This window comes from Elephantulus edwardii, unplaced genomic scaffold (genome assembly GCF_000299155.1).
Source record: "Elephantulus edwardii isolate Elephantulus edwardi_28Jun2011 unplaced genomic scaffold, EleEdw1.0 scaffold00109, whole genome shotgun sequence".
Taxonomy (NCBI): domain Eukaryota; kingdom Metazoa; phylum Chordata; class Mammalia; order Macroscelidea; family Macroscelididae; genus Elephantulus; species Elephantulus edwardii.
Genome location: NW_006399859.1, coordinates 5,320,144 through 5,332,053, shown reverse-complemented (window position 1 = coordinate 5,332,053; position 11,910 = coordinate 5,320,144). Strand labels below are relative to the sequence as shown.

General features: G+C 41.6%; 1 protein-coding gene across 1 annotated transcript; it reads right to left on the bottom strand.

The window, feature by feature from the left end:
• Window positions 1-10,093: 10,093 nt before the first annotated feature.
• Window positions 10,094-11,074, bottom strand: LOC102858370 (mas-related G-protein coupled receptor member X2-like). Its single transcript, XM_006892061.1, has one exon. The coding sequence runs from the start codon at window positions 11,072-11,074 to the stop codon at window positions 10,094-10,096; it is 981 nt and encodes a 326-aa protein (XP_006892123.1).
• Between the last annotated feature and the right edge of the window lie 836 nt (window positions 11,075-11,910).

Sequence of the window (11,910 nt, the reverse complement as noted above, 5' to 3'; positions counted from 1 at the left end):
AATCAGGATGGGTGTGTCAGAGGCAATGAGATTGGCACAGGATAGAGCACGGTTTAGGGCTGTTGTACATAGGGTCACTATGAGTCGCAAATGACTCGACAGCACATAACAACAACAACAACAACATAGGGATTTCCTCTTTAGAAAGTCTCATTCTTTAATTTTATCCTGTCCTGTTTGTGTATTTCTGGTTGTATTTCTCAGCTTTTTTATATCGTGGGCTAGGTAGGCCATCCAAGCTTGTTCCCACTTTGTCACTTATGATCTTTATGATTTTGAGCTTTACACCTATGTCTCTGATCCACCTTCAATTGATTTTTGTATATGGTATGAAGTGTGCATCCTGTTTCAGCTTTCTATAGGTAGTAGTCTAGTTTTGCCAGCACCATTTGTTGAAAAGGTTGTAGTCTCCCCATTTGATAGGTTTTGTTTCTTTGTCAAATATTACTTGACCATAAGTAGATGGATTAATTTCTGGGTTCTCAATTCTGTTATGGTGATATATGCGCCTGTCATTGTACTAGTACCATCCTGTTTTGGTTATTACTGCTGAGTAGTAGGTTTTGAGATCAGGGAATGCTATGCCTCTCACTTCATCCTTGTTCTTCATAAATGTTTGTCTTATTTGAAGTAGCCCTCTCTTCAACTGACCCTCTACCTTTCCCAGCATGAAGTAGTTTTCCAAGGACTTGCCCCTTCTAATAATAAACTCAAAGTATGCATCTTTTCATGTCATGACTGCTTCTGCCTTGAGTATTATGTGTGGATCCAAGCAAAATGAAGTCGTTGACAACATCAATCTTTTCTTCATCTACCATGTTACTGCCTACTGGTCCACAGGTGAGGATTTTTGTTGTCTTGATGCCTTTAGTTTATGTTGAAGGCTGTAATCTTTGCTCTTTTCAGTAACTGCTTCAAGTCTACCTCATAATGCTAGTTGTTAGCAAGTCTTCCTCCAACCCTGACTCTACATTCTTCTTCACATAGTCTAAATTCTTGAATTATTTTCTCAGCATACCAATTGAATGTTGCTGTTGTTCTGTATCATTGTGATGGAGCTGACCCACAGCTGAACTTCCAGAGAATTTTCAGAGGCAGTATGTTACAAGGGAGGAGATTGTACATCTTTCTCCCATGGAGCAGCAGGTAGTTGGGAACCCCGTGCCTTTGGCTGGTAGCGCAGCTTCTTACCACTAGGCTGCAAGAGCTCCATTACTAGTTGAATAGTTATAAAGAGAGACTACAACCCTGATGTGTAATTTTTTACTATAACCCTGATGTATAACTTCTTTTTTTCTCTTTCTTTTTCTTTTTCACTTTAAACCATGTGGTGTCCTCTTGTTCTGTTAAGATCCTGCTTCTTGGTATATGGACAGATCTCTCATGAGCATGATTAAGTATCTGATAGTCTCTCCTCAGTGGGAGCTCTGTTGGCAATGTCTGTAAAGAGATGTGTTGTGAACCAAAAGGTCCCATTTCTCTGGTAGTTTGAACTCACTCAACATTCCATGGAAGAAAAAGGTGGAATCTCCTCTGACAATCTGCTGTAGAATCAGCTAAGAGTCAGTTCTGATTCGATAACAATGACTGACTGACAGATTTCTTGAGGTAAGTTCATAAGGTGTGTTATGCTGCTAATCCAAAGGCAGATACTCTTTGTTGGTTCAAATCTACTAGTTACTCCATGGGAGAAAGATGGGCAATCTCTTCCCATCCCATTTACAGCTGTGGAAACTCGTTGAAGGTTCATCTATGAGTTTGTTACCTCTCTAGATCTTATAATCTTGTATGGCTAATTGTTTTAAGGAATGAATAAACTTGGGAATTTTTTGTCATCTTAAAGTTTTCCCTACATTTTCTTCCCATTCCACTCCAGGTTCTCTTTAAGAGTGGCCATTGCTTGTGTCAGAGTGGTTGAGGTTTTTGTGGTCATCTGGTCATTTGGACTCACTTTCTATATGTCTGTTTTATTATGTTCTTCAGTCTTCTTTATTCTGTATCAGAGGAGACCTGTATTTAGTTGCATAGTAGATGATTGTTCAGAAACGTTTAAGAACCGTATCTCTACTTCCTAAAGTAATGTTTTGTGTCATCGAGTCAGAACCAACTCATAGTTAACCTTTCAATGGGTTTTCAGAGGCAATAAATCACATGGGAGAGATTGCCCCTGTAATCCAAGTAGAATGTATCTGCCCAGAGACTATGATCCCAAGGTTCTAGGACCAACAACCTACTCCCTTAGGGTGTTTGATTGTAATTAAGAAATTAACATGATTTTTCTCCTTGTTGGCTCTACTTATACATGGATGTATTTACAGTATGTGCAAATATGTATGTAGAAATATCATCTGGCAAACCTGCCTATGGTCATGTGTATAATTCCTTTCTTCTGGCAATATCTATTAATCTTATTTAATCTTGTAAAATTAATGTTTTTTGTTACTGATGGTGCATTGTCCATTCATTTTCAAGGGTACGTATTAATGCTCAGAATTTTTAAATGAAGAAATTAAATGTATCAATTCTTTTTTATGATTGTTGTTGTTAAGTGTCATTGAGTCACTTGAGACTCCTAGTGAACATATGTACAACAGCTCTGAACAGTGCTCTATCCTGAGCCAATCTCATCTCTGACATTCCTACCCCCATTACCCTAGTCACTAAGTCAATCCATCTTATCCAGCATCTTCCTGTCTTGTGTTGTCCCTCCACCCTCCTAAGCATGATGTCCTTCTCCAAGGACTGATCCTCCCTTGTAACATACCCAAAATATATCAATATAGATGGAGCTTCAGAATCCTTGCCTCCAATAAGCACTCTGGTTTCACCCTGTCTAGGATGAAACTGCTTGTTCTCTAGCAGTCCATGGTATATTCAATACTCTTCTCCAACACCACAACTCAAAGGCATCATTCTCCATCTATCATCCCTAGTCAGTGTCCAGCAAGTAATTGCAAAGACCCTGGGCTGTATCAGGTGCACAGGTACACCTTAGTCTCCATACTAACATCTTTGTTTTTCAGTACTCTGGTGAGGTGCCTGACAGCAATTTTCCCAATGCTATTTATCTTTTGATTTCTTGGCTGCTGGTACAAAGAGTGTTGATTGTGGAGTCAAGCAAACTGAAGCTGTTAGCAATCTCAATCTCCTCACCATCTATCATGATGTGGCCAATTGTCCCAGTGGTGAGAATCTTTGTTTTCTTGATGTTGAACTTCAATCCATATTGAAGGTTGCAGTCCTTGACCTTCTGTAGCAAATGCCTCAAGTCCTCCTCAGTTTTGCCAAGCAAGGTTGTGTAATCTACATAATGCAGGTTGTTCATGAGTCTTCCACCAGTCTTGATTCCATGTTCCTCCTCACAAAGCCCATCATACTTATATTTATCTTGTATTCCTGCCTATGTATCTACTTACAGATGAATATTTTTCATTACTAGGGAGAACAGAAAGAGAATTGATGCCTTTGAGCTGTGATGCTGGAAAAGAGTATTGAGTGTTCCATGGACAGCTAAGAAAACAAATAGATTCATCCTGGAGAGGGTTAAACCGGGCTGCTCCTTGGAGGTAAGGATTCTGAAGCTTAGTCTGACTGACATACTTTGGACATGTTGTAAGGAGGGACTGGTCCTTGGAGAGGGACATCATAGGAGGGGAAGACCCTCTATGAGGTGGATTGATTCAGTGGCTGGGGTAATCAGGGTGAGTGTGTCAGAGACAGTGCAATTGGCACAGGACATCAGGGTTTAGAGCTGTTCTACATAGGGTGGCTATGAGTCAAAAGTGACTCGACGACACATAACAACAACAATTATTGATAGTATAGAAATGTGTCAGGGTTGTATCCTCTCTATTAATCTCTCTCTCTCTCTCTCTCTCTGTGTGTGTGTGTGTGTGTGTGTGTTGTGTACCATAGAGTCAGAACCAACCCATAGTTGATCATCTGGTGGGTTTTCATTTTCAGAGGCATTTAATCACATGGGAGGAGAATGCCCATTCTTCTCCCTTGTAGCTAATGGCCTTGAATTGAAATGCATGTCTTTGGGATTGCAGTCCAGCTTCTAGCCACTAGGTTTTAAATATACCATGGACTGCCAGGTGAACAAACAGATTCATCCAAGAGAGGATGAAGTGGCCTGCTCCTCGGAGAAAGGATTCTGAGGCTTCGTCTAACATAATTTGGGCATGTTACAAGGAGGAACCAGTCCTTGGAGAGGCACATTATGCTTGGAAGGGTGGAGGGATGGAGAAAGAGAGGGAGACCATCGATGAGATAGAATGATACAGTGACTGGGGTAATCAGGGTAGTGTGTCAGAGAAAGTAAAGTTGGCACAGGATAGAGGAGATTTCAAGACTTGTACATAGGGTCACTATGAGTCGCAAGGGACTCGATGGCACATGACAACAACAACAATAGTAAAGGATCATGCATATAATGTTTTTTGTTGTGGTTGTTGTATACTGTAGAGTGGGAGCTGACCCATAACTGACCATCTGGTAGGTTTTCAGAGGCAGCAAATCACACAAAAGGAGATTGCCCTTACTTCTTCCACTGAGCGGTGGGTGGCTTTGAACTACATGTATTCAGGATTGCAGTGCAGCTTCTTACCACTAGGCAATCAGAGCTCCCTCTGCATACATAGTGTTTACATTTTTTTACTCTATCCCTTGTGCACCTCTTAGTGCCTTGCCTTTGTGCTGATCACCCCTTAGAATTTATTGCCTTTTCCTTCATTCAATAATGCCTATTTTCTATCACCTAATTACTAATTTTTTTTCTTTCTCCTCTTCTTTCATCTCTGGTAACTCTCAAAAAAAGTTGCTTTTAATGTCTATCCTTTTCATTGCCTTTTTATAGTAGTGGACTCATACACTAAAAGTCATTCTGTGACAGACTTACTCACTTATCATAGTGTCTTCCAGATTGATCTATATTATGTAGTTTTTTGTGATTTTTTTTCTATTTTTAACATTGCTCAGTATTTCATGGTATTTATGCACAACAGTTTATTTATCCATTCATCTGCTTGTGGGCACTTAGGTTATTTCTCTCTCTTTGCTATGGTTAATAGTACTGCAGTAAGTGTGGCTGTGCATATATCTGTTCATGCCTCAGCTCTTATTGCTTTGGAAATATACCTATTCATAGACTTGCAGGATCAAACTGAATTTTTATTTCCAGCTTTTAAGAAAGTATCATTACTCTTTTCTACAGTTGTTGTACCATTTTATGGTCTCACTGGCAGTGTATGAGAGCTATAATCTCTCAACATTTGACCGTCATTTGTTATTTTCTGTCTTATTGGAGTTTACTAATGTTTCTGGAATGAGATACCGTATTGTTGTTGTGACTTGCACTGCTTAGGTCAGATGGATCCTCGCTGAAAAGAAAGTATACCAGAAGAATGTCTTTTTGTGCTTGCTTTATTGACTATGCAAAGGCTATGTGGATCGTAACAAATTATGTCTGACATTGAGATGAATGTGAATCCCAGAACACTTAGTTGTGTTTATATGAAACCTATAACTAGACCAAGAGGTCACTTTATGAACAGAACAAGGGAACACTACATAGTTTAAAATTAAGGAAGATATGCATCAGGGTTGTATCCTTTCTCCATACATTTTTAATCTGTACGTTGAACAAATTATTTGAAAAACTGGATTCCATAAAGAAGAATGTGCATCAGGATCAAAGGAAAACTCATCAATAACTTTCATTATGGAGATGACACACCTTGCTTATTGAAAGTGAGGAGAACTTGAAGCACTTGCTGCAGAAGGTTAAACACTACAGCCTTCAATATAGATTGCATGCAAACATCAAGAAAACAAAAATTTTCATCACTAGACTGGTGAGTGACATCACAATAGATAGAGAAAAGATTGCAACTGTCAATTATTTAATCTTATTTGGATCCACAATCAATACATTTGGTACCAGCAGTTAGGGGATCATGAGACATATGGTACTGAGAAAGTCTGCAGTTACTGGCTGTAGTGTTAGCCTAAAGTTAACTTTTTTAAGCCATTCCTCCAGCTACCTTAACTGCAGGCTCGTGGTCTTGTAAATCATCAATAGCTGTGGGACTAGAATAAGAGAGAGAGTGCTTTTCATCCTGGACAGTAAGACTTGAGGAAGACAGGGGCAAGACCCTATTGAGAGCAAGACCCTGGTGGCAAGACCTTGGTGGTGAGATCCTGGTGATGGTGGTGGAGAGACTGTGGTATTGCTGTGGAGAAACTCTGGCAAAATGTAACCACAGAAGCCCTGAGACAAAAGCTACAGTTTAAGGCTTTGCTGTGCTTGTGGGAATAATTAAGGACAAGCTGTCTGATTTTTCCTTATAACTGCTCTGAGGCAAACCTTGCTGGGTGATTGAGGAAACCAGAGGCTTCTTGAATTTGTTTTGCTGAACTGAAACCAGAGCCTGGTTGCACTTTTAATTAAGGAAATGTGCCTTTGGGCTAAAACCTGGATTTGCACTGGGTGATATTCTTTGCCTCCCCCACTCACTTCCCTAATAAACTCCATTCTCAGCACAACAACTGTGAGTCAATAATGAATAAACGAACTTCTTACTGTTGGTGGGGCTCTATAGGCACCATGTGTCTGAGCTACAGGCTCTTGATTTGCTTTCTGCTCTGGTGCAGTGAAGGATTGTGCTATTCGCACTCTCCTGGCCCTTCTAGTGAGGTCCTCATGGCCCTCTGCACCTATATCCTATTTTCTTCTTTTAGGCAGAGGCATCTCCAAATTATTGAGGTACAATGATGTCAGTTTGAGGACTACAGTGTGCCTGATTCGATCATGATATTTTCCGCCACTTGTTATGTTATTGAGAACTGGACAATGAACAAGGATGGGGGGGCGGGGAATGACGCCTTTGAACTATGGTGTTTGAAAAGAGTACTGACTAGCCCTTGCACTACCAAAAGAACAAATATGTCTTGGAGAAAGTGCAGCCAGATCCTTATTGGAGGCAAAAATGATCCATCTTCATCTCACATAGTTTGGGCATGCTTCTACTAGAGGCTATTCCTTGAAGAGGGACATCTTGCTCGGAAAGATGGAGGGATGATGGAGAGGAAGATGTTTTTTAACTTTTACCCTGATAATAATTTATTTTTCCGTCCATCCTACATCATATGGTCTTCTTCCTGCCAGAAATTTTTGTAATTTCACTGCCTTGTGGAACTTGAATTGCTTGACCCACCAGGTATTTTTGGACTAATGATAAGATATCTGCATTGCAATCCTGAAAGCACACCATTTGAATCCACCAGATCCTCCACAGGAGAAGATAGACAATCTCCTCTTATGCAGTTAACTGCTTTGGAAAACCCACCAGAGAGTCAGCTATGGGTCAGTTCCTACTTGATGATACACAACAACAACAATAATCAGCATATACACATTAATTTTATTTCAAACAACACTCAATATTATCATATGATAGCAACCCCTCAACAAGTTTTCAAGGCTGTAAATCTTTATGGAAGCAAACTATCAATCTTCCTCCAGCAGAGAAATCAGTGGATTTGAACCACCAACCTTTCAAGTTAGCACTCCTATATGTTATGCCAATGCCACAAGGATTCCTTTCAAATGACACAGAACAAGATCAAATGAAATGAGAACTTATCCTCTAGTAGCAACCATTGTTTGCAGTTTCCATTATTGATTTTTTTGGACCTTACTCATATATTATTGCATAGTAAGATAGCATTTTATTTTTAAGCTACTAATATTATCAATAGCATATTCCACACCCTACACTCTATCCCCTTCCTTCCTCTTCAAATACTTTAAGCCTCAATTTCTATGACTTCTTTTTATGTACCTATGCTGTAGCTCCACTGGGTTCTTGTAAATTCTATAAAAAATCCTTGGCTCTCTGCTCCTTGTCGATCCAGATTGCCCTCTCTTCTTATGCAGCCTGAGCCGCATCCTTGAGACACGATGGTGAAGGTTGGAGTAAACGGATTTGGCCACATTGGGCGCCTTATCACCAGGGCTGCTTTTCACTCTGGCAAAGTGGATGTTGTTGCCATCAATGATCCCTTCATTGACCTCAACTACATGGTCTATATGTTCCAATATGATTCCACCCATGGCAAGTTCAACAGCACTGTCAAGACTGAGTCATCAATGGGAAAGTTATCACTATCTTCCAGGAGCGAGATCCTGCCAACATTAAGTGGGGTGATGCTGGTGCTGAGTATGTTGTGGAGTCCACTGGTGTCTTCACAACCTTGAAGGGTGGTGCCAAATGGGTAATCATCTCTGCTCCTTCTGCAGATGCCCCCATGTTTGTGATGGGTGTGAACCAAGAAAAGTATGACAACTCTCTCAAGATTGTCAGTAATGCCTCCTGCACCACCAACTGCTTGGCTCCCCTGGCCAAGGTCATCCATGACAACTTTGGCATTGTAGAGGGACTCATGACTACAGTCCATGCCACCACTGCCACCCAGAAGACTGTGGATGGCCCCTCTGGAAAGCTGTGGCGTGATGGCCGTGGAACTGCCCAGAACATCATCCCTGCATCTACTGGCACTGCCAAGGCTGTGGGCAAGGTCATCCCTGAACTGAATGGGAAACTTACCGGCATGGTTTGCCATGTCCCCACCCCCAATGCGTCAGTTGTGGACCTGACCTGCCATCTGGAGAAAGCTGCCAAATATGATGACATCAAGAAAGTAGTAAAGCAGGCATCAGAAGGGCCCCTCAAGGGCATCCTGGGATACACTGAAGACCAGGTTGTCTCCTGTGACTTTAATAGTGACATCCACTCTTCCACCATTGATGCTGGGGCTGGCATTGCCCTGAACGACCACTTTGTCAAACTCATTTCCTGGTATGACAATGAATTTGGCTACAGCAGCCAGGTGGTCGACCTGATGGTTCACATGGCCTCCAAAGAATAAGATCCCCTTGGACCACCAGCCCCAGCAATAGCACTAGAAGAGAGAGACCCTCAGCTGCTGGGGAGTCCTTGCCCCAACTTGATCCTCACACACACTGAGAATCTCACATCCTTGACACAAGTTTCCATCAAATCCCCCTGAGAAAGGGGAGGGGCTTGGCGAGCCCATCTTGTCATGTACCATCAATAAAGTACACTGTACTCAGCCAAAAAAAAACCCCTTTATTTTTTTACTATGAAGTATTTTTAAAAATAATAAAAAATACATTCCACCCATTTATTTATGTACACAACATCATTTTTTTTAGTGTCTTCAATGTTCCAGGCACGATGAAGACATCCTGATGAACAACATATGAAACCTTGCTCCCTTACATTCTAGAGGAACTAGATAAAATCATCATGGGAATGAGTGTTGATGGTGTTCATAGCAATCACAGCTTTGGAACATACAGCAAATCATTATTTTTTTTATTATTGTTACTATTTTATTAACAACTTTTTAGTATATCAGGAAGTATTACCTTAAAAACTTTTATGCATACATAGAAAGTATATACTATATACAAAGACAAATGACTAACTGGTATTAGATATTAACTATAACTGTTTTCACTTTCGTATGAATTCCACTGAAAGACAGACTTAGGAACCAAGTTCTCTGGTACTGTGTGGTCTCACTGTATATGACAAGGTATTAGCACAGTGTCCAAATCACTTAACATCCTACTTCACAGAAATCATGTACAGGAAGCAGTGCTTGACTATATCACAAGAAGAAAGATGTCTGAATCGTTGAATAGAAAAAAAATTTTGCTTTGTAAACTTTGTAAACTTTCACTCAAGTCACAAGGTAAATAAATGTATAATCCTAATCTCTCTCTCTCTCTCCCCTATACACACACACCACACACTCCTAGGCATCAGAACTGCCAACTACACATATGAGAATGTGGTGGAAACCATTGATTCCTTGAGTTACTGCTCACAGTGTTAGTTTAGTAGGTATTTTCTCCTTTAATCATCACAACAATGAACATTAACTTCCTATTTTATGATTAGTCACATGAGGTTGACAAAAATGAAAAAAAATCACTCAAACTGATAGTAACAAAGTTGACTCTAAAGCTACATCTGTCTGACCAAAGCAGAGACACGGTGCACTACACGGCACTGCCTCCTGACATCTCCATGGTTTCTGGAGTTAGATTTCCTCCAGCTTCCTCTACTTCAGGTGTGTCCTCCAGCGCCTTCTGCAGAACCAGCCCGAGGGTGGGCCTCTGCTCCCTCTGCCTAAAGGAGCCAACGAAGAAGTAAATGATGGGATTGGCGCAGCTGTTAACACAGGAGAGAAGCAGAGACCAGGAAGAAGATGGCACCAGCACAGAGCTCGGAAGCCACTGGATCCAGATCAATAGAAACCAATAAATGCCAAAGGGCAGGCCACAGATAAGGACGGTCAACACTGTGAGGACAATGGTCACACAGAGTCTGGTCAGCTTCTGCCTCCGGGACCCACAGAGCATCTTTGCCAACAGAACCAGGCTACACACTGACAGTGTCATAAATAAGGCCATCAACCACACAGCAAGGAAGAAGTCAATGATCTGACACCAGTCAACCTGAGAGTTGAGCACGACACAAGAAGTCCATTCCAGAATGCTGAGCACCAGAGAGAGGGTCCAGAGAAGAGCACAGGTGACAGCTGACATGTGTCTCGGGCGGTGGCAGTGGTACCAGAGGGGAAGCAGAACCGCCAGGCAGCGCTCGGTGCTGATTGCACTGAGAATGCTCAGGCCTGAGATGTAAGAAAACCAGATGGCAATGCCAAAGAAAGGGCTGACAGATTTGAAGGTCCGGTGGTAGAAACCAATGAGTTCCATTAGGAAAAACATGATCAGGGAGCAGAGGAAGAAGAAGTCGGCCCCGGCCAGGTTAAGGATGTAGGTGGAGAAGGAGTTTCTCTGCAGGCGGAAACTCAGGAGCCAGAGTACGACTGTGTTCCCCATCACACCACTCAGGGCGACCATCAGGGACAGCAAAGACTGAAATAGGTCCTTCACGTCATTCTTTGGAGGAAGGCTTGAAACATTTTCATTGCCCGGTGAAGATTGGTTTGCCCACTCTGAGAAGACTTGCATCATGCTGTGAAACTCTTTGCTGACCTAGAACGGAAACAAGAGTGATCACTGACTATGAAGGTCCCTCCTAAGTAGGAACTACTGTCCCATTTGCAGAAGCAGGAAAGGGGGCTTACTGAGACGAAGTAACTACCTGATGGTCGTTCTCATTTTTCCTAAAGCTGTTTTCTCCGTGAAACAGCACATGCCCCTCTGACATGGGACTACTCTGTATCCTAAACAGCAACAAGAATCTCTTACCTGTCTTTTGAAGCCCTGTCATACCCCTAGACTTTAAATAAAAGAAAGACTGTGGAGGAGGACAGGCTTACGGGGTCAAAACTTCCTTCCCTCCTGGAGTTGGGAAAAGCAGGAGTGACTTGGTAGCATGAATTCAGAAGCCAAGCATGAGCCATGGTCCACCTTCCTTGACAGTGAGAAAACTCACCAAAGAGAAAGTTTTAAAGACCTAAGAGAAAAGTGATCCCTTTCTATCACAGGTATGATGATGCCCAGGCTTCTTGTGCAAGAAATGCCACCATGTGTAGGCTGAGGAAAACAGGAAAAGCTTGTCCTTGGCCCGTTTCTGCATTATCGCTGTCTAGCTCTGTAAGGGATATGTAGTGGGAATTCAACAAGTTTGTCAACAAATGGATAAATTAATGAATGACTGGGAGCCTGAGGTTAGGTGAAAACTGGAGTTAATGTAAGCAAAAACATCTAAGTAAAACTATTCCCCAGAAAACAAACATACTGGAATGAAGAAAATTGTATTCATCATTTACTTCCTTGAAAACTCGTCTTGTGTTTATAAGAATTATATATGCCTCACGATGACCACTCTTATGTCTCCAAACCAG